Source organism: Prenolepis imparis, unplaced genomic scaffold, assembly GCF_030444845.1.
Source record: "Prenolepis imparis isolate NDT839.2.m4 unplaced genomic scaffold, iyPreImpa1.0 SCAF_7, whole genome shotgun sequence".
Classification (NCBI taxonomy): domain Eukaryota; kingdom Metazoa; phylum Arthropoda; class Insecta; order Hymenoptera; family Formicidae; genus Prenolepis; species Prenolepis imparis.
Genome location: NW_028141165.1, coordinates 4,012,870 through 4,035,478, shown reverse-complemented (window position 1 = coordinate 4,035,478; position 22,609 = coordinate 4,012,870). Strand labels below are relative to the sequence as shown.

Genomic DNA, 22,609 nt, shown 5'->3' with positions numbered 1-22,609 from the left:
ATTCTTAAAATTAAAGTTATGATAATATCGCCTAAGAATTTGTAAAGAGGTTAGCAAAAAATCATTCCAGATGGATTAATTCTCTGAATGTAATTTAATGCTTAAATTGGATAAGAATGTATCTCTTTCGAGGGATTACAATTTAATTACATTCTTGTCGCATTTTCGAATAATTGTTGAAAAATAATATCATAAAAAGCATATACGAGATATAAACTTGAAGACTTAAATTTAAAAAAAGATGTTACTACTACTACTCTGATACTACTATGCAATTTGCAATTACTAACATTTCTCTGGATCTGCGACTCAAAAGCGTGCTCCTCCGCGAAGTCGCAAAACTAAGTGAAGTGTAGATTCCTTTTGAATATTATAGTCGGACAGAGTTCTACCATCTTCAAGCTGCTTACCGGCAAAAATGAGACGTTGCTGATCAGGTGGAATTCCTTCTTTGTCCTGGATTTTGGCCTTCACATTTTCTATGGTGTCTGAAGCTTCGACTTCAAGAGTGATAGTTTTGCCTGTAAGAGTTTTTACGAAGATCTGCATTCCTCCACGAAGACGCAGGACCAAATGAAGCGTGGATTCCTTCTGGATATTGTAATCAGAAAGGGTTCTACCATCTTCCAGCTGTTTTCCGGCAAAAATCAAACGTTGTTGATCGGGAGGAATGCCTTCTTTATCCTGGATTTTGGCTTTTACGTTTTCTATTGTATCAGAAGCCTCGACTTCGAGTGTGATAGTTTTGCCTGTGAGTGTCTTCACAAAAATCTGCATTCCACCTCGAAGACGCAGAACCAGATGAAGTGTGGATTCTTTCTGAATGTTGTAATCCGAAAGCGTCCGTCCGTCTTCTAATTGTTTTCCAGCAAAAATTAAACGCTGTTGATCGGGAGGAATGCCCTCTTTATCCTGGATTTTGGCTTTTACGTTTTCTATTGTGTCAGAAGCCTCGACTTCGAGTGTGATAGTTTTGCCTGTGAGAGTCTTCACAAAAATCTGCATTCCTCCTCGAAGACGCAGAACCAGATGAAGCGTAGATTCTTTCTGAATGTTGTAATCGGAAAGAGTTCTGCCATCTTCAAGTTGTTTGCCAGCGAAAATCAGACGCTGCTGATCCGGAGGAATTCCCTCTTTGTCTTGGATTTTGGCCTTCACATTTTCTATAGTATCTGAAGCTTCAACTTCGAGAGTGATGGTTTTGCCAGTGAGAGTCTTCACAAAAATCTGCATTCCTCCTCGAAGACGCAGAACCAGATGAAGCGTAGATTCTTTCTGAATGTTGTAATCAGAAAGAGTTCTGCCGTCTTCTAGTTGTTTGCCAGCGAAAATCAGACGCTGCTGATCCGGAGGAATTCCCTCTTTGTCTTGGATTTTGGCCTTCACATTTTCTATAGTATCTGAAGCTTCAACTTCGAGAGTGATGGTTTTGCCAGTGAGAGTCTTCACAAAGATCTGCATTCCTCCTCGAAGACGCAGAACCAGATGAAGCGTGGATTCTTTCTGGATGTTGTAATCGGAAAGAGTTCTGCCATCTTCTAGTTGTTTGCCAGCGAAAATCAGACGCTGCTGATCCGGAGGAATTCCCTCTTTGTCTTGGATTTTGGCCTTCACATTTTCTATGGTATCTGAAGCTTCAACTTCAAGGGTGATGGTTTTGCCAGTGAGAGTCTTCACAAAGATCTGCATTCCTCCTCGAAGACGCAGAACCAGATGAAGCGTGGATTCTTTCTGGATGTTATAATCGGAAAGAGTTCTGCCGTCTTCTAGTTGTTTTCCAGCAAAGATCAATCGCTGCTGATCAGGAGGAATGCCTTCTTTATCTTGAATCTTGGCTTTGACATTTTCTATTGTGTCAGAAGCTTCTACCTCAAGGGTGATGGTTTTCCCAGTGAGAGTTTTCACGAAGATTTGCATGATGAATCTAAAATAAAAGAAATATCTAATTTATAACATGTTAATTTTTTTAGTGTTTATTAATTTCAACAAACTTATTATTAATATTAATCTAAACTTAAGATGCAATTATATGTATTGCTATTAGTTAAAAACTTATAATTGCATATTAAAATCATTACATATGTTACAGCTAATTGAAAATAGGTTAGTTTAGAGAAATTTGATTACTGTCAATTTATTAAGAATGTTACATTTTCTACTTTTTATACTATTGAAAAAGAAAAAAAAATATTTATTTACAAATCGTACAATTCGAATTACAATATTGACTTGTGCAAGAACAATAGTTTTATAACATATTCGACTATAATTATTTAAAATAAATCTATGCTTTTTTTCACATAATTTATATAATATTTATTTATTGTACACCTCAAGAGCAGACTTTTGCACAAAATGCGTCGTAATAACAAGACTCAATAATGGTTAAAAAAAACAAAAAAAATCTAGAATCTTCTAGTCTCCTCTGGGTTTTCGTGTATATATCTGTTATAAAATAAAATCTAACACTACAGATCACGTTGCTCTATGATATTTATGATGAAGAAATAATTCAAGGCTTGCAATTACGAACCTATATAATATATCATATACATATATAAATGGGCAATCGATCGATGCGGTACAAAAGAAACCGTGATTCGAGAAAATGGAGGACGGTGCCTCGAGGACAAGAGAAAAATTCCAAGCCGGTCCAACAGCGACAGATTTTCGCGTATCACGGCAAAAATGATGTTGACCAAACTCTTACCTGATATCGAGATAATTAGCAGCTGCCGATTCGCAATCAAGATCACTCCCTTTATTAAAAGAAGCGCAGACAAACGATCGAGACAAACGACTTTCTCAAAGTTCACAGTGGTATTCAATATCGCTGCTGCGGATGGAATGATCTCTTCCGGGTTGCGTTCTGAAATAATATAATCGAAATAGAGTGACGTTCGATTCGGCCAATAGTGACAAAAGGAGCAAAAATCTCTCCATTCTGATTGGTCAATGAAAAAAGGTACTATGCCCAACGAGTAGATTTTCGATCGCACCTTTCGCGAGACTCACGTGCGCATGCGTCAATACGTCATCGACCAATCGTACAAGCTACAGCTGATTTTTTCTCCATCAACTACTCAGATAGGGAATTTCTGAGCTTTTCACAATTTCTTACAAAAACAATCATCAGCGTCTTCTGACATACAAGCTTTCTCTTTTCTACAAATAAATAATATTATTCATAAATTTGGTCGGATGTATTTGTGCGCATTAATGCATCCAATCGAGTTCGCAATGCGACCCTGACAAAGGACGAAAATTCATAAAAGAAATGTTAAATAAATTATTTCACTTGACGAACAAGCTTGTCAGACTGATTAGCTGCCGGACATACCAGGTGTCCCATTTTAAAGGACCCACTCAAATATCTCATTGTCAGAAACACTGCGTTAAATCGAAAAATGTTTCCTACAAAAGTTGTAGGGTTTCGAGGGGGACATAACATAGTAATATTCATATGACCTTAGGCGGCGTCTCCAAGGTCAAATGAAGGTGAGAATGAATTTTGAAAAGAAGAAAAAATATTAGGAAAATAAAAAAATGCTTCAGATATAAGTTGTTCAAATTAATTAGTAGAAAAAGATGTTATAATAAAAAATATGGGTTTCCATTTAAAAAATTCATTCTCACCTTCACTTGACCTTGGAGGCGCCGCCCAAGGTCATATGAATATTACTATGTTATGTCCCCCTCGAAACCCTACAACTTTTGTAGGAAACATTTTTCGATTTAACGTAGTGTTTCTGAGATATTTGAGTGGGTCCTTTAAAATGGGACACCCGGTATACACACACAAATAGAAAATATTAGTTTTATACTCCAGAATTACGCATAATATTTACAATCGAGATCCTCTGTTCTGAACAGAGACAAAATGTTGAAATCCCGTTATATTTAACTCCTTTCCTTCTAAATAAATATGATTGTACGCAGAGGAATCCCGTGTGATGTTGTGAGATGGGACGGCATTCAACTGGACATATTTTAGTTGAACACAAAATTCTGATCATGCTGGTCACCCTGGTCGATATAAATGGTTGTGTCCAGGTTGTGTCCAGTTACATTACGTCCGAGTGAACATTTTCTATGAGTGAAACGTGATATCTCGTGTGGAAGCCCTGATTTCATTCATTCGCTTTGATTCGCTTGCAATTTACGTCGTGATATGTGATATTGTCGTACATTAACAAAACAGAAGTCGCAATACGAGTGTTATCATGTATCTAAGAGATGCAGCTGTAATTCTTTCGACGGTATCGACAGCATGTTAATTAATAGAAAATGAAGGACAACGAGCGATCAGCAGTGATTTATGTGGCCACCGATGAAAACCAATTAAATGTTACGTTTTTCGTCGGTGAGACCATTGAAGATTTATGTATCAAGGTATATATATATATATATATATGGATGGCTTTTTTCTCTCTTATTAGATAAAGCTAAATTTTATCGTTTTTATGATAAAAAGGAATGTGTCTAACTTGATGGTTTTCATGTCAAAACTTCACGTTATGTATTAATTGTACCATAATATTGTTTTGTAAACAATATGTGGCAAATGTACTCATTAAATCATATGAAACGAATTAATTTGGAATAAAATAAATATTTATCAGAAATCAGATTATTATATATTTTATCAACTACATTAAATATTTTAGATTGTTTTCCATTTTATCATTTTACAAAATGCTGTTTAGTTAATTTATTTATATATAATTTATTTTGTTTATTGATATCTATATAAATTAAATTTCTATTATACTTTTTTATTATACTCGTTCCATAAAATATAAACCTAAGATTTCTTTATAAGCAAAAAATCGTTTAACTTTTAGATATGCAAGATCTTCAAGATAACTCCACTGGCAAGACATCTATTCGCATTGCGAAGTTATTCTACGAAATTATGGTTCCCATATGGACACAAAGTCGAAGACAGAGATAAGAACAGATTCGATTTTCGCTTGCGATTCAAACCATGCAGTATGCAGAAACTGAAACAGATAGACGAACAAGCTTACAATTATTATTTTCAGCAAGTTCGTATAGATATAATGAATAATAAAGTACCTGATATTGTCTACGAGAAGCATAAAGATAAACTAATTGGCTTAGGAGTTAGTGATATGTACAGGTAATGTATAAAAATATAGTTAACTTTCATGTTTTAAGTTTCAATTTATAACTAATTTTTTGTAAATTTGTTTTATATAGTTATATAGTGCAATATGATACTACATGACATATTTTTATGTGTTACAGAGTAATGCTTGAGAAACAACTACCACGGGAAATTGTAGAATCAGAATACAAAAAATATATTCCCAAAGAATGCATTAAAAGGCATGCCTTTTTTGTTAAGAAACCAATATATAATGCACTGGCAGAAATATCTGGAGAGCACCTCGATGCTTCATATGTCAAGGAACAATATCTGCAGCAATTTGAAAGCATGGCGCCAAACTATTTGTATGAAGAATATAAAGCATTAATGGATAAAGGTGTTCCTAATCCACCGGCTAAAGTTTTACTTAGGGTTAACAGAGAGGAAATAAAATACTGTGAGACTGACACTGATGATTGGAAAACACTTTGTACTATAGGAGATCTTTGTTTCATTTCTATAAGGTACGATAAAAGATTTTTAATGAGTTAGCTTTTCTTCTCTATATATGATCTTAATGACAATCAATTTTTTCCATTTAATAATCTTATATTTTCTTTTATAAATATCTTATAATTATATAGCTTTTATAGATCAAATATATCAGAAACAATACATTTTTATCTATCAAACTTTAATTTTTCAGAGAGGATAACACTGTTGAAATTTCGAGGAAGAACGGCATACCGTCGTACTTAAAATTCATGGGACATACAAATGGAATGTTGATGTCATTTGTATCCGCGTTGGACGGATATTACCGATTGTCTATTAAGTGGACTTTCAATCTCTGTAGAGAGGTTACTACACCTACTTTGGATAGATTACACGATTTAAAGTGCCATGGACCAGTCGGGTAAGATAGTTTTTACAAAATAGTGTAGAACTATAATTCGGCATATGATGTGTGTAATATTACAAAGAATCTCTCCAAAAATATTTCAGAAAACAATTTTCATATGCGAAACTCAAAGAAAAACGTGCCAACAAACCGGGAACTTACATACTTCGAGAGAGCGAAACCGAATACGATGTTTACAACATTGATGTTTGCAAGAAAGACGAGAAAGTAATATCGCAAAGAGTGGAACAGATTCGTCCGGGAGAATTTTTGATATGTTCATCTACACAGATCTATTCTTCTTTGATGAATTTAATTTCTTCATTCCAAAATCGCGCCAATTCAATGTATCTCGAAGAATGCTTGCGACCTTCGGAATATGGTATACACAATAGTTATATGTGAATTGAACATAATAGAAAGAGAAAGTCAAAATTTTAATTGTTTCTATATATATATAAATTTTTATTTTATTTTTTTTTAGATATATCACCATTATTAATTTGCGCATCGGAAAACATTGCGAGCGAACAAGCGGCGGACGAGGAGATTATCGCTCTATTGGAAGGTGGACCGCGATGCGTGTCGCAGAATCAATTGTGTAAAAGCGGTAGAGAGTTGAGTCGCATCAAGTCGGTGATGAGTATACAACGAGCGACATGGCGAATCGCTAAAGGCAAGAAACTCGAAATCATGATGAAGACACTCAAACCTAATTGTGCCAGTTATACCAAAGATTTTCTAGAACTAGCCGACAAGTGGGGCAAATTACGATCGGGAGCTCTGATCAGGTAATATTAAAAAGAAAATATTAGAAGGGTAAACAGTAACATTCTTGGTTTGTTTTCAGACTGTACGGCATAACTGTGTCTCCGTCAATCGGGATGTTACTCGAATTGGTGAAGTTAGGTCCACTAGACTTGTATTTGCGCAACTCTTCGACTATAAAAGTAGTCGATATGGTCGAAGCCACCGCCTGTTTGACAACAGCTCTATGGCATTTGGTAAGAGAAAAAATATCTTTGGAATATATGCTATTTAATGCAATACTTTGAACAAGACTTGGAATAATTATGATATAGGAGGAGAATCATGTAGTTCATGGAAAGATAAGGTGCTCGGGAGTTTTTGTACATGCACATACAGATAACAGTTTCATTGTTAAATTGGGGGATCCTGGTCTCTTCACTTACACCGATAGCGAGTGAGTCGAGAAATAAAAGTCTTGTTTGACATTTATCGTTTAACGTTTAATATAACTTTCCATGATTTTTCTTTAATTTATGCAGCATACCTTGGATACCACCAGAATGTTATATAGATCTAGAACTTGCAAAATATAGCTTTCAAGCAGATATATGGGCGCTGGCTACAACCGTTTGGGAGATATTCTCCAGAGGGATTTCCATACCTATATATCATAATACTGATATTGTCAAAAAGGCATATTTATTATAAATAACAGTTTAATTATAGTAATATTTTATACTAATAGAAATATAGAATCTATTTACATAAAATTGTTTTTATAAATTACAATTAAAATTGTTCTATATACTTTGATTCAATACAAATTGTTTATATTATTTACAAATTTGATTTACGATTAATTTTTTGTATAAATAAATCATATTATATGTGCAATATGAATATGTGACTAAACAGTGTTTTCTTACAGTTTTATAGAGATGGAAATCATTTACCGCAACCTATGGACTGCCCGTACGAAGTCTATAAATTGATGTTGGAATGTTGGAGTGAAAAAAACACAAGGAAACAACCTCAGGCTATTATGCGAGATATCAATCAGATTCTGTATCAAGTATATAATCCCCGTCGGAATCATGCTTACGCTACGGCATTCCCTAAGTTCTTCAACACCGATGAAAACGATAGTAACGACGATTTAGAGGAGAGAACATCGTACAGCGAATCACAAGTGCTAGATTCATGCAGTTTGAACACCGATCACACTAACTTAACTTGGGATGATGACGACAGTGAGTTATCATATTTAAATAATGACAAAAGTAAATATATTATCTCATGCGTTTAATATTTTCTCTCTGTCACGTCTCCATGTATAACCATGGGTTGCCGTACATAAATAATATTAAAATTTAATAACGTCGACTTTATAAAAATTAGTAATTGAATTTTGTTTTTGAAGCTGTCATAAGCTCTCAGGAGAATGCCGTCGTTACCACGGACGAATTTTGCCGTTATCTAAATCTCGTGATCGACGCCATGAACGATGCGCACATTTCGAGTGCTAATGGCATTTCTCATTACGGGATTTATATTGGTCAGATGGAGGATATTTTCGAGAACGAAACGAATTCGACATGGACGATATATAAGCAGGAACGCATAGGTCAAGGTTTCTATGGCGATGTGTACAGGGGTGTGCGCGTTAGGGGCAACGAAACGGAGCAGATAGCCGTAAAAAAGCTGAAGATTGGAGCAGAATCGGTACAGAATGATTTCGAAAGAGAAATTCGGATCATGAAGGTAAAATGTTGTCTTAAGAATCAAACGTCATTTTTTCAAGAATTGCATTACGCAAACGCTCTGTCTTAAGTTTTCAAAATCTCTTCATATATTACATTAAAATATGTTGTAATACTAAAATAGCAAAACTGCATTCTACATACATATTTCTTGCTAATAACCAATGCATAGCGAATTTAAGATAAATATTAAGAATAAAATATTAAGAATAAGATATTTCTACCCTTAATACTGTATTAATATTAAAATTGTGTTTAAATTGTGTTTTTTATTTTATTTTATAGACTCTCAAGCATCGGAACATTGTGAAAATTTTGGGCAATATATCGGAACCAAAATGCCTGATCATGGAGTTTATCGAGCACGGTTCGTTGCAAAATTATTTACTCATGTATCGGAAGACTCTGAGAGCACCTAAGAAACTGCTACACTTCGCGCTGGATATCGCTACTGGTATGGATTATCTTGGTTCCAAGAATGTCGTTCACAGGGATCTAGCAGCGAGAAATATTCTAGTAGCAAGCGAAACTCATCTGAAAATCAGTGATTTCGGTCTCGCGCAAATGACAAAAGGCAAGGGCGATTATTATACGCTTCAAACCGTCCGCAATCTTCCAATGAAGTGGTAAGTATAGTAAAAACAAAAAATCAATCTTCACTACGTTAATACTTTTCCTTGATAGTCAAGAAATAATTTTTCAAACATAACATTTCTCTCTTTGTCGTTAAAATAAAATTATTGACTCTAAGATCGGATTATTCTTTCGAGCGCTAATCTCTGTAGTAATGCTCGATCATAGAGAATGGATGATTTTTTTAGGTATGCACCGGAGAGTTTAACAGCTCTTAAATTCTCACCGCGCTCGGACGTATGGTCGTTTGGCGTAACGATGTACGAGATATTTAGCCTCGGCGAGGATCCGAAGCTACCAGAGATTGAACTGAATTGTAAGAACATCACGGAGACAGATAATATCTTGGAAAAGAATATTGCACCACTGATAGCAGCGTTGGAAAGTGGCGTTCGCCTTCCTTGTCCGGAATCGTGTCCGCCAGAAGTGTATCAGCGGCTGATGCATTCATGTTGGAATATGAAGAGTCATGAAAGGCCGACATTCGCTGCTCTATGCAAAGACATCAATGAGTTGATACAGAAATATATTAATTAAAATACATTATTTTCATTCACGCGGCCTACGTGAACCTCGCTCGTTATTGTTTTAAAAATATATAAATGATATCTATCCACAATTCTTATTTCAATTGAGAGATTTTTTGATGAGTCTAAAGTTGATTTATCTTTCGCAAAAAAACTGTTTTTATTTCTTTATAATTTATAGATATATAATATGTTCCCCGCGAAAGTATCTATCAATCCAGAGAAAATTATTTTTAACTATTGTTCCTCTTCCCTCCTCATTCGAGATTTTTTTAAGGAAAATACTTCAAAAGAATCAAAGTACCTTTGCCATGAAAATTAAGAATATTTTCGATACATTTCTACATAGAAATGTATCTAGTCGATGATTCTATCGTTATATTTCTTATGTATTTTGTGTGGAATATACGGCTAGAATATTTTATTTTAATATGTAAGGCTTTTCTTTTACTCTCTCTTATTGCTCGTGCGCTTCATTTTTTTCTATAATAATAGAAAAATAGTCACAGCAAAATAATAAAGCAAGAAAAGTTTTGTGTATAAATGTATGATTATATGTTAAAATAATTGACTAAACAATTTTTATTAAAAAAAAAATGTTTTATTTCATATTATTACCGAATATTACCGTGCTTTCTTCTCCATTCAATTCCTTTGATGCCAACGAAAATTCCCATTTCAACGTTAAACATCTTTTTCTTAATACATAATTTTCTCGATAATGTCGCAAAGAAAAAAAAAAAAAAAAATTGAATATAATCGCGTGTATGTGATTTGGATATAATCCCAAGAGAAAAAATAGGAAGACTAAAGCAAAGATAGAGCTTTTTAAGGCTCCTGGTACCTTGCCGACCATGTCGGAATCGTGACGTCAGAGGCGAGAAAACACGCTAAAAATTTTTAGATGCCATTTCTAAATAAAAACATATTTGCATAAAATAACACTTAAGATCTCTTTAATACACTTCTAAAAAACGCCGAAAACTATCCTTTTCCCTTTATAATCAATCAACAGCTGTAAAATGTAATATTATGAGGCCCAGTCCGTCTGGTCTTTGCACATGCGCAGTCATTCCGCATGTCAGTCTGATATCTCGATCATTTTACGGTTGTTGATTGACCGTCAAGGGAAAAGAATAGTTTTCGGCGTTTTCTAGAAGTGTATTAAAGAGATCTTACGTGTTATTTTACACGTATCTTTGCGTGATTTTTCGATTTTGTTCCGATAAACGGTTCGACTTCCAGTTTCATAATCGTTCACGATATTAGTAAAATCGATCGTAAATTATGAGATCTAATTATGCGGTCATAAAATATGCATTCATAAAAGTCACTTTAATTAAATATATTAAAGTAGCGATTTGCGCAAAACCAAGTTTACAAGACAGAGAGAAGATAAGGAAATTCTTTTGTTTTTTTTTAAATTTTCCCTCATTTGCTACATACATTCTTTGTCCTTGAAGGAAACTCAAAGGTGTACCTAAAACTGATATATATCGCAAAAGTCCGATTTATGTTTCAATATTCTCTGTTGATGGAATATTAAAATAATAAATACCTTGCGATTCCACCAGAGCTTTCTGTTGTCTCGGAAATATAGAATGTCTTCAAGAGACATTAACTCTTATTTTTCAAGAGACATTAACTCTTATTTAATGGGAGATTTGTTAAATCAAAATTCGTAAGTTAACTTGCCTTATGCAAAAATTCCTCCGATGTGTCAGTCCTTTATAATCTAATCATAGATAAACATTAATTTATCTATTCACTTAAACGTTTGAAGAAAAGTACTTGTCTAGATATTTTTATTTTGAAGTATTTTTAAGAAAGATACTCCAGAAGAGTATGTTGAAGAATCTGCCATTATAAGTAAGAATTTCGTTTCCGACGCACTTTATCTATTATAAGAGGAATTTGTCTGGCGACTTCTTGTCGTCGTATATTGTATAGAATATATATCACTTTAATATTTTTTTTTATTTCCAATCTTTTCACTTCTCCCTTTCGTTGCTCGCTTCTCTTATTCTGTAATAGTCGAAAATTATTCGCAACAGTAAGATAATCGCGTGCAATAAACTATAACTATAGGCAATTTTCGTTTGCAGACCACCGATGTTTTTTTTCTCGTGTTATTAGCCGAATATTACACGCACCCTACCGATCGATATTCTGGACGCCTCTCGCTTTCATGTCAAGCGCGTGCATTTTTCATAATTATAATATACGATAATGTCGTGAAAATGGAGAAAAGAAATAAAAGATGGGAATAATCGTGTGCACTCTAAAAAAGGGGTAAAGCGTCTATAGCAACCAAATAACGATCGATGACGAACTCGTCCTCAACAGTCAGTTCTTCTGGGTCCTTCGAAGTAAATGGAACATCCTGAAGAGCATGACAACAAGAACCGATTTCTCCTATCAGACTATGGCTTTATCAAAACACATGGTACGTTTGTCTCATAAAGGCTGTGTTATCATTGTCATCATGCTGTCATTTGTGTTCAGGTAGTCGCGGATTTTTTTATTTTGAATATTATAAAGTAAAAGAAAGAATTAGAATTTATAAATAATAATACACATAGAATTGAAATTTTATAATTAAATATGACTGAATATATAGTAAATATGATCCGCAACATATATGTTGACAAAAAAAGTTTTTAAAAGAATATATACCATTGGAATACATAAGATGGCATATAAAAGCAAAAATTAAAATTATAAAGATTAATTGGAATTGTTATATTAGTATCTCCCCTAATAATAATAATAATTTATAAAATTATATACGAATTTCGAATGAGACTTATGAATTATCTTCTTATTAATAATAATGTAAAAATATGTATATATTAATAATATGTGTAATATAATTAGAAAAATATTCGTTTTATAATATTACAAAACAAAGCAAAATTCGCATATATTATATTAATTTATAATAACATATAATAGCATATATGCAAATTTTGCTGCGACAAAATTGCAAAACTAACGATGCAAGAAAAATTGTGTATTTGAGAACAATTTCCATTTATTACCGATATTTTCTTTTTCGTGTTATTAGCTAAATTTTACACATGCGCTGTCGATGTTTTTTTCTTCATATCATTAGCCAAATGTTACGTATGCGCTGCTGATTGATATTCTCGATGCCTTCGAAAAATTTTCGTATTTTTTAATATAATTTGATATTCTTCCGAAATGTAAAAAAAGCAAAACTATATATGTATAACTAACATATGTATATGTATAAACAGCTAAAACCTTAAAAAAGCATTATTATAACAAAACAACGATTGAATACAAATTCTCATTCAATGATCCTTTCTTTAATAGATGGAGTATGTTGAAAAACGTTACTTCAAATTAAACCGATTTTTCTTATTGGTCAACGGACTATGGCCTTATCAAAGCATGTGGAGTGCTCGTTTAATGAGAGCCATGTTTATTTCCCTTACATTAATAATTGTAATTTTTCAGGTATAATCGCACACACAAATATTCTTTTTTATTAAATATTATAAATTAATAAATTTTAAATAACAGTACATAAAAGAATTGAAATTATATAATTATAATTATATATAATTATATAAGTATTGTTCTGGTTCATTAAAATAAAATTGGATAATGCGAGAAAAAAATTTAGCCACAAATACATTTCAATAAATATCTTTAGGGTTTAGGGAGACAATTATGTCTATTTCTTTGCTCTTATTAAAAATTACTGATATGTTTCCAGGTAATTAACATGTTCATAACTGATATCAATAAGGAGTTTTTAATAATTGTGGTACAAGTATTTATAATTACAATGGGAACCCTGTGTCACATGTGTGTATATATCAGATACATAGACAAAGTAAGCTTGATCGTTTTTATTTCTCTATTTTTAATATTTTAAATTCAATAAGACGTAATGTTTATATATTCATCGGCACAATTAATCGGCCATTTTAATTTTTCTCATTATTTCAATTATATAACTGAATATTCATTTAATTTATTGGAATTATTTAATTCGAAGTGTTATTAGAAACGTAAATTAACATTATTTAGACCAAAACTTTTTGATTTTTTATTTAAATTAAATGAATATTCAGTTATAATTGAAATAATGAGAAAAATTAAGGTGGCTAGTTAATTGTGCCGGTGAGTGTATCTTAATATATAAAATTTAAGTTCCGTAAAAAATTTTCCTAAAAAAATAATTTTCATAAATTTTAAATGCGCACGTCTACATGTGTGTGTTTGGGGGCTCTTGCATGTTTTATTAAAACAAATGATTAACCTGATTCTAATTACGCCATTATTATATCATTATCCTTTTTAGCATCCAATATTATAAATGTAAGTAAATAAAAAGAAAAACAAAATACATGTGATAAAATAGAAATATAAACAATATCATACGTATTTATTCATATTATCAATACATTTTAAAAAGTATAAATAAAATTTAAAATTTTTTAGAATTTTTAAAAATTCCACTATTACGTTAATGCTGACGCTTACAAAATGCCCGAATAAATCAAATATATTATCTTTATCTACCTTTCTTTATTATTTTATAATATATGTATATATATATATCCATTTATTGCGTTTAATGCCTTTTAGTTTAAAGAATTATTTGAGCGTATGTGGCAAGATTGGGCTTTGCAAAAAACAGACGATGAGATCAAGATTATGCACGAGCATGCTAAAATCGTGAGATTATTTACGTTCTATTACACACGTAAGAAATATATTAAATTATTTTATTATTAAAAAAATTTCTGCTTGTAATTTTGAGACTGTATATTATATGATACTATGATAATCATTTTTTTTATATCATATCAGCCTATTATAATCTCATTAAACCGAACAAGACTTGTAATTGATTACAATAAGAGAAATGATGTTTATAATTAAGCATAAATGAAAATTAAGCATACTTCAGATATCAATTATGCTCCGTATTTTGCACTTATATATATATACACAGTTGGAAAATTTGTGTTTTCTTGTTAAAAACGGTCCCTGTTAAAATTTTTGTGTTAAATATTTAACACATTTATGTGTTAATTTAACATATTGCTGTTATGTTAATTGGACTCAAATGTTAAATTATTAAAACAACTAAAAAAAAGTGTAAAAATAACACAATGTATATCTATTTTTAATTTTACACAATAAATATGTTCTGTATTGTTAGTGACAAGATTTATCTGTTAAAATTTACAGAAAAAAAATGTTAATTTTACTTTATAATATAAGTGGGGGTGATAAAATGTAAAATTAACAATTTTTTTAGTTAATTTTTACATTAAAACTATGTTAATTTTACACAAAATTTATTTTAATTTTATTTGAAGTTTGCATTTATTTTATGTTAAAATATTAACACAATATTCGTGTCACCATTTAACATATCCGTATTATGTTAAATTAACACAAAAATTTCTGTGGACCATTTGGGACAGGTGATATTTGTTAAATTTAACACAAATTTTTCAACTGTGTATATATATATATATATATATATATATAAAAGATTCAAATATATATATATATATATATATATATATTTGAATCTTATATTACTTCTCTTATTAAAGGTTCTCATGAAAAAATTAATATGATCTCAAAAAACACTATTTATACTTTGTATATGTACATGGTTATTATATAATGATTATATTAAAAGATTTACAGTTATCGAATTTTTCAGTTCTGTTATATGGAGTTGTGATTACATATTTTATATGGATATTTATGCCAGAAATTCTCGATGTTATATCGCCCATGAATGAATCTCGTCCGCGAAGGCAACCTTTTGATTATAATTTTTTTATCGATGAGAAGAAATATTTTTATCTAATTCGATTCTTCATATTCAGCCTGTGTATTATCATACCATCAACTTATATTGCCACTTGTACTCTGTTTATGGCTTTTTCGCAACACGTTTGCGCAATGTACAAATTATTAGAGTAAGAAATTAATCACTATCTTGAAAAAATTAGATAGTTTACATACATATGCTCGTAAAGTACAGCATATAATTTGTTTATTAATTTTTAATGGTACATGTACAATTTTAAAGAACATGTATATAATATATCATTTCTTTTTATTTTCCATATAAAAATAATTTTCTTCTTAACTTCTTATAATTTATATTTACCTCTTATTTTTTACTTTTTTCATAGATATAGTAATTAATTCTTTTCTTTTTCTTTGCTTAGTGTGAGAGAAATATTATTCAAACAAATTTGGTTATTTGATAAGAGTAATATTGGTTATTTTGATAGGTATCGCGCGGAGCATTTATTTTACATTGTCGGGAGCGCACCAGAAAATGATTTAAAACATGGAATAAAAATAAGATGTGGAAACGTAGCAGTTCTTGTACAGCTGCATTACAACATTATACAGTTCGTACTTTACTTAATGTACGCTTTATTTGATGCGTCAGTGTAATCTGACTTTTCATGAATATAATGCAGAAGAATATTGTGATTTGCAAAATAAGGTTAAAAAGTAACAATGACTCTTGTATTTGTTTGTCTCGATTTTAGGCAATAAAAAGATCCGTTACTTGTATTAAATTAGATAATACAAATCATACTTTAAAAGATATTTTTTGATTAATTCCTTAATTAAATTCAGAAATAATATTTATAAATTATATAAATGAGATTCAACATAATAATATACATAGAATACAAAAAAATATGATTTTTATTCGTCTCTATTAATTTTATATTAAAATGATAAAATTAAAATGATAAAAATGATAAAATTTAAAATTTAAAGCAACATTTTTTTTTACATAGAAAAAGTATTTTTGTCATAATTTTAATATATAATATGATTATATATATGTATATATATATTTTTTTTCACAAGAAATTCTTTTTACAAGATTTGTTGATACACTCGAAACTTGTTACACAATACTATTTCTAATGGACCTCATAGGATGTATATGTGGATTAAGCATTACGTTAACGCAGGTATGCTGATAACAAAAATATATTAATAAAAATATTTTTGATAATTATCATGATGTGTTATCTCAAAGTACTGAAACGAGATCTTTCAGATACCAAGCATTATCGGCGATATGGAAGTAGCTATTAGATCTATCGGTTTGACTCTTGTAACATTGTGTTATCTATTTATACATAATTACATGGGACAAAGAATCACAGACATGAGCTCAAATCTATGTGAGAAATTGTAAGTATAACTTGCTTTTTCAATATGATATATATTGATAATTATTTTAGAAAATATTTTTGGCTATATGTATATTCAGTAATATTTATAGTATGTTAAAAATGAAATTTATCTGTTTAAAATAAAAAGAAAAAAAATTGATATCAATGTGAAATCTATTAAAAGAATAGGAAAATATATGTATAAAGTGAATGTATTTTAAATATTTTAAATACGATATTTGTACAAATATAAAAATATTCAATAATATATATATATATATATTATATATATTATATATATATATATATATATATATATATATAATATATATATATAAATTATATTTTTCTAATAAAATATTATAAAAAGAACTTTTTTTAAGCCCATTTTTTAAATCGGGATCCAATTTTTATTTAATTAACATCTACCTTAAATTAAACGTTATTTTAGTAATTGGTAGTTTGCTTAGTTATAACGATTTAAAAATGAGAAAAAATTGATCTTGTAGATACAACTCTGCATGGTACGATGCAGTTATTTCGGAGCAGAATTCATTATTGTTAATAATGAAACGATGTCTCCACCCGTTTGTTCTGACTGCCTGCAAGTTTTATGTGATGTCTGTACAGAGTTTTGGAATGGTAAGAAAATAGTATTGTATATTCGATACATATATTCGATAAATCATAAATACAAAGAATAAAAATGTGTTTTTGTGAAGGTACTTCAAACGACGGTCTCCTATTGCATGTTTCTCAAACAAATGTAAAAATATCTTTACTAATTATAAATAATGTAAAAAATACGCAAAAATGTCAAACGTCAAATATGTATTAATCGTTTTATCATATCAAAAATTCTTTAAAAAAATATATATATATATTATATAATATATATAATGCTATCTCTCTCTCTCTCTCTCTCTCTCTACGCAGATAAGTAAGTATACATAAAATAAATGTAACATAATAAGTGAAATAAATTTGCAATACACTTTAATAAATGAAAAATATATGTTAATCTTTTTTTTTTTCAGAATACTTAGAATATTGAAATATAAAACGGCAAAAAAATTACGACAGTAAAAATAACGCAATGCTCAGAAAATTAAAGTACCTATATTATGCGGTCTCTATTGGTATTAAAATAATAAAAAAAAGTTATTATAATACACACACACACACACACACACACGTGAAATTAATGTAACTATGAAACCAAGAACCAAATTTCTCTACACTACTCAGATATTCGAGAACTGATCATATAGAGGAGATACTATATGGAATCTTTTCATAATTTTGCTTGAATCATCTATTTTCTCAGAAATACATAAAATGTTTCTTAAAAACAGAAAGCCACGACACTTATTAAAAGATTCGTTGATAAATTTAAAGCTGATACGTTTTTTGGAAAAAAAATCTTCGTCGATTTCACTTTTTTAAATAATTTATCTATAAAAATACCTATATATCTTATCAATAAATAATATATCTATCAATAGAAAATTATTTCTAGTGTTGCTTGGATATTTCTTTTATTATAGTATTTTTAGAAAAATTTATTTCAAAAAGATCAAATTAACAGCTATCGAAATAAAATAAAGTCTACAAAACACTTTTACTATACACTTATAGTCGTCGATTTTGTTCTGCATTGTGTGAATACACTGTTTTCAACTTTCTTCACCATCCCTCGTTCCCTATAACAGTCGAAACATAACTGCGATGCCACCACCGCAGCAAAATAATCGCGTGCGTGAAAAACTAACAGTGCGTAAAAAAACTAACTAGAGATAATTTTCGGTCACACACTACACACCAGGTGTTTCCCATGTTATTATTCGAATATTGCATACGATCTACCGATCGATTTTCTCGACGCTTCTAAAAAGTTCTCACTTTCGTATTAAACGCGTGCACTTTTCTTATATATACCTATATTGCAACATCAACATATAATATAATATGTATATAAATGCTCTAATATAAGCATAATTATTTTATTTGACACAGTATCGATACAGTATAATTTTGGCTGTTAATTTCGGTTTCTATTTTATATTTATTTTATTTATTTTATTGACAATATTATATATACTAATCTTTTTTACGTGCTGAAGACTTTATGACATTTCATACCACCGTCACGTCTTACAAATTTATATAATTTTATCAAACCAAACTTTTTCATCTTATAAATCTTGAATAGAATAGAAATAAAATTTATATGTACTAAAAAATAAATCACAGTTTGAATGTCATTTATGCTTCAAAATACAAAATACTTCAATCATTTGTCATTTACACTAAAAAAAATGATTTTGCAACTATAGCAAAAATTGTGTAGGTGCGAAAAATTAACTGAGGTAGATAAACAATTAGCAAATATTGTAATATCGTATATATTTTGCACGTAATCAATCTAAATGACAGAGACAGAACTAAAAAATTCTATCTGTGACAAACGATAATTCTATCTGTGACAAACGATATTCTATCAGATACAAAAAATAGCGATAATTTTTGTTGCGACATCTAGAAATTTTTTTGCGTGTATGCATGTCTCATTTATGCTTTAAAATGCAAAATACTTTAATCATCTTAAATCACTTGAACATAATACAATCCCTAAACGACCCTACTGTGAAGAAACAATGTGACCTTTACTGTGCTGTGTTCAAAATTTATATTTTTTCAAAATAATTTTGATATAAAATTTAGATTAGAAAATTTATATCTACGGATAATTTTCAGTTACGATGTACATAATTGTAATGGGATACGTCGTGTGCCTGTTCGTACCGAATATTTCCGGCATAATATTGCCTATAAATGCCTATGACTCTCGTCTACGAACCGAATTTCATGCAGAATTTTACATCGATAAAAAGCGGTTTCTTTCTTCTTATTCAGTCTGTCTTGTGTATCATATTGTTTCTTATACTTTATAAGTTTTCTTGCCGGTTCCTCTTTATACCTGACTTTTACGCAACATGTTTGCGGCACGTGCGAGTTGCTAGGGTAAGAAATTACTCCCTTAGCAAGTAACTTTTAATATTTACAAAAAATTATTAGAAAGTAGAGCTGCTCTATTAATTCTTAAGTGCATGTGAATAACTTCATATATGAAACAGTACTTATTTTATCTGCAGAATAAATATCAGAAATATTTCCTTTCTTACATTTTCCTAATTATTTATTATTTATTTTGTTATTTTCTATTTTTTCTGCGAATCTCATAGTATATTTCTTTCTATTTTTATCAATTTTAAAAAAGATATTATTTCAACAGTTTAATTATAAAAAAGATATTATATATTTTAACAAACTTGATATTTGTACATATAATATAAAAGTTGCTGATAATTTTGACAGATATCGCGCGGAGTGTTTATTTTATGTTATCGAGGATATAGCAAAACGCGATTTAATTCGTGGGACGAAAATAAGTTGCGAAAATATAGCTTTTCTTGTACGGCAGCATTACAATGTTGTAAAGTTCGCATTTTTATTTGTTTTAATACATGTTATCTAATGTATCAGCACGATCCTATTTTGCATAAATAATCTGCATAATGAGGCAGAATTGCTAAAAACAAAAAATAAGTTGAAAAATAATATCGATGTCGCTCTCACCTATTTTCGTTGTTTTTATATAATTTTAATTCATAAAAAAAACAATTATTAATGTCAATTTGAACAATTTAGGAAAATCGTGCTATAATATTGGTATTTTTCTTTTTCATTTCTTTATATATACTTACAATAGAAATTACATTATTAAGCTTCGTATATAATAAAATATAGACACATGATATGTGCGATAATATACATACAAAAGAAATATTATTATTCCTCTATCAATTGAAACGATTTTAAAATTAAAATGATTATAAAATTAAGCACCTCCAAACTTCTAATCGTAAATGTTTACATATATATTTTTTTTCACATATAAGAAACACTCCTTGCATTGTTTTAATATGTATATGACTTTTTCGCATTATAAGATTTATTAATACAATTGTGAAAGTTGTCACACAATATCATTTATAATGGACTTAGGAGGAATAGTGATTTGTGATACTCTTTTGTTACTTCAGGTATATGTTGTTAGAGAGGGCGGAAATATGTAAAGCTTTAAGTGTTATCGAAGTGCTGAAACGTATTCTTTCAGGTACTAACAATTTTTAAGAATACAGGTCGAGCTTTCACATCAATTGGTCTAATAACTGCAATATTTTGTCATCTGATAATACTTAATTATATGGGACGTAAAAATCACAGATAAGAGCTCGAGCATATATGTGAGAAAGTGTAAGCAATATACTTCACAATGATATATTCAAAAGTACATATAAAGTATGTGTATACACACATGTGCACATGAGCACGCACACACACAAACACATACACACGCATAATATTTAATGTAAAAGAAATAGAGCAAAAAAAGAAAACAAAAATTTTTAAAAATAACTACATTCCTAAAATTCAAATATTTTCGCAAAAATTTTTTACGTAGCCTTTTATATAATTATTCGAAAATATTAAAGATATTATAAGTATATAACTTACTGCAAATATTTATTTTTAAACCTATGAGAGCTTTTGTCAAAAAAGTGCTAATATGTTCCATATAATAATTTGTCATATTAACAATATTCATTTTATTTATAATCAAATAAGATATTCCTTTAGTCTTTAGTTTGTTACTTGAGAATTTTTTAATTTGACTGTTTTCACACAATGCAAGATTTATGATTCTGCAGATACAATTCCGCCTGGTACAATGCAGATGTTTCGGAGCAGAAATCATTAGTGCTAATAATAGGTCAACGATTTCACCCGCTTGTCCTGACTGCCTGCAAATTTTCGATGTCTTTGCCGACTTTCGGAATGGTAAGAAAATGATATGCAACATTTGGTACATGCAAAACGCAATAACGAAAAATAAAGAATATATCTTCCAAAGATAATTCAAATGACGCTATCTTATTTAAAGTTTATAAGACATGTTTATTCGATGGAATGATGTAGAAAACACGCGAGAATGCTGTGTTGAATATGCACTGATCTTGTTTTAATACGATATCACAAATATTTTGCAGAGCAAAAAAATATTAGTGCGATTTATACAATAGGTAAAGACGTGTGTATTTGTGTACATGTAAATTTGAATGTAGTATGTATAATAATTAAAGTAAATCTATAATACACGTTGACACGTTGAAGTATTGTTAATTATTTTCAGAAATAGAAAATTGAAATCGATAAAGTGGCATTAAAATGATATGTAATCGAATCCAATGTATATAATCCAATAAAAATAAGTTAACTGAGAATTACTCTCTCTTTATTATATTAATAAAAATAATTTATAAATTTATAAAACGCGCAGAATTACCAAAATCCGAATTTCGTTGTGTTCTATGCAACTCTATCCTAGATGTTCAAAACCTGATCACGGAATGGGCAAAATAGCTGACTATTCTATCGTCATTTTTTATGTATTCTTATGTGTGAAATGTCTACTATATTTCAAATATATTTATCCTCTCTCGCTATTTTATTTTTTTTTACCCATACTTATAATAATTGAAAAATAACCACAACATTACCGTAGTAAAAATAATCGCGTGCGTGAAAAACAAACAGTGCGGAAAAAACTAACTATAGGTAATTTTCGGTCGCAGACCATACACCCC

General features: G+C 30.0%; 4 protein-coding genes and 1 pseudogene across 5 annotated transcripts in view; 3 read left to right on the top strand and 2 right to left on the bottom strand.

Moving 5' to 3' along the window:
- The window catches only part of LOC145938945 (BRCA1-associated RING domain protein 1), a 162,000-nt gene that overhangs the window by 60,928 nt on the left and 78,463 nt on the right, over positions 1 to 22,609 (bottom strand). The window lies entirely within an intron of this gene.
- Positions 76 to 2,851, bottom strand: LOC145938944 (polyubiquitin). The gene is made up of 2 exons (XM_083042894.1): positions 2,711 to 2,851; positions 76 to 1,924 (listed from the first exon to the last, which is right to left on the bottom strand). Exon 2 carries the CDS (start codon positions 1,915 to 1,917, stop codon positions 310 to 312), a length of 1,608 nt encoding a protein of 535 aa, XP_082899020.1. The 5' UTR covers positions 1,918 to 1,924; positions 2,711 to 2,851; the 3' UTR covers positions 76 to 309.
- Positions 3,834 to 10,174, top strand: Hop (tyrosine-protein kinase hopscotch). 2 transcript variants are annotated; one of them, XM_083042892.1, is made up of 13 exons: positions 3,834 to 4,392; positions 4,845 to 5,143; positions 5,272 to 5,637; positions 5,820 to 6,029; positions 6,119 to 6,396; positions 6,499 to 6,805; positions 6,865 to 7,018; positions 7,097 to 7,218; positions 7,304 to 7,457; positions 7,693 to 8,044; positions 8,185 to 8,525; positions 8,810 to 9,150; positions 9,346 to 10,174. In XM_083042892.1, the coding sequence occupies exons 1-13, from the start codon at positions 4,288 to 4,290 to the stop codon at positions 9,692 to 9,694; spliced, it is 3,378 nt and encodes a 1,125-aa protein (XP_082899018.1). In that variant the 5' UTR covers positions 3,834 to 4,287; the 3' UTR covers positions 9,695 to 10,174. The 2 variants fall into 2 exon arrangements, with proteins under 2 accessions (XP_082899018.1, XP_082899019.1); XM_083042893.1 differs by having other exon boundaries at positions 3,838 to 4,392; positions 7,693 to 8,014; positions 9,346 to 10,173.
- On the top strand, positions 12,062 to 17,706 carry LOC145938934 (uncharacterized). Its single transcript, XM_083042857.1, has 10 exons — positions 12,062 to 12,130; positions 13,024 to 13,167; positions 13,430 to 13,549; positions 14,308 to 14,425; positions 15,404 to 15,665; positions 15,987 to 16,109; positions 16,601 to 16,691; positions 16,781 to 16,917; positions 17,408 to 17,540; positions 17,621 to 17,706. Exons 1-10 carry the CDS (start codon positions 12,077 to 12,079, stop codon positions 17,666 to 17,668), a joined length of 1,230 nt encoding a protein of 409 aa, XP_082898983.1. The 5' UTR covers positions 12,062 to 12,076; the 3' UTR covers positions 17,669 to 17,706.
- On the top strand, positions 18,627 to 21,936 carry LOC145938124 (uncharacterized; annotated as a pseudogene).

Excerpts from the sequence above, each read along its gene's own strand:
- Hop (XM_083042892.1), top strand. The coding sequence starts at position 4,288 with ATGAAGGACAACGAGCGATCAGCAGTGATTTATGTGGCCACCGATGAA. Across the intron at positions 6,030-6,118 it reads AAGTGCCATGGACCAGTCGG|AAAACAATTTTCATATGCGA; the intron begins GTAAGATAGTTT and ends AAAATATTTCAG. Across the intron at positions 6,806-6,864 it reads CGATCGGGAGCTCTGATCAG|ACTGTACGGCATAACTGTGT; the intron begins GTAATATTAAAA and ends GTTTGTTTTCAG.
- LOC145938934 (XM_083042857.1), top strand. The coding sequence starts at position 12,077 with ATGACAACAAGAACCGATTTCTCCTATCAGACTATGGCTTTATCAAAA. Across the intron at positions 15,666-15,986 it reads GCAATGTACAAATTATTAGA|GTATCGCGCGGAGCATTTAT; the intron begins GTAAGAAATTAA and ends TTATTTTGATAG. Across the intron at positions 16,918-17,407 it reads TCAAATCTATGTGAGAAATT|ATACAACTCTGCATGGTACG; the intron begins GTAAGTATAACT and ends TTGATCTTGTAG.
- LOC145938944 (XM_083042894.1), bottom strand. The coding sequence starts at position 1,917 with ATGCAAATCTTCGTGAAAACTCTCACTGGGAAAACCATCACCCTTGAG.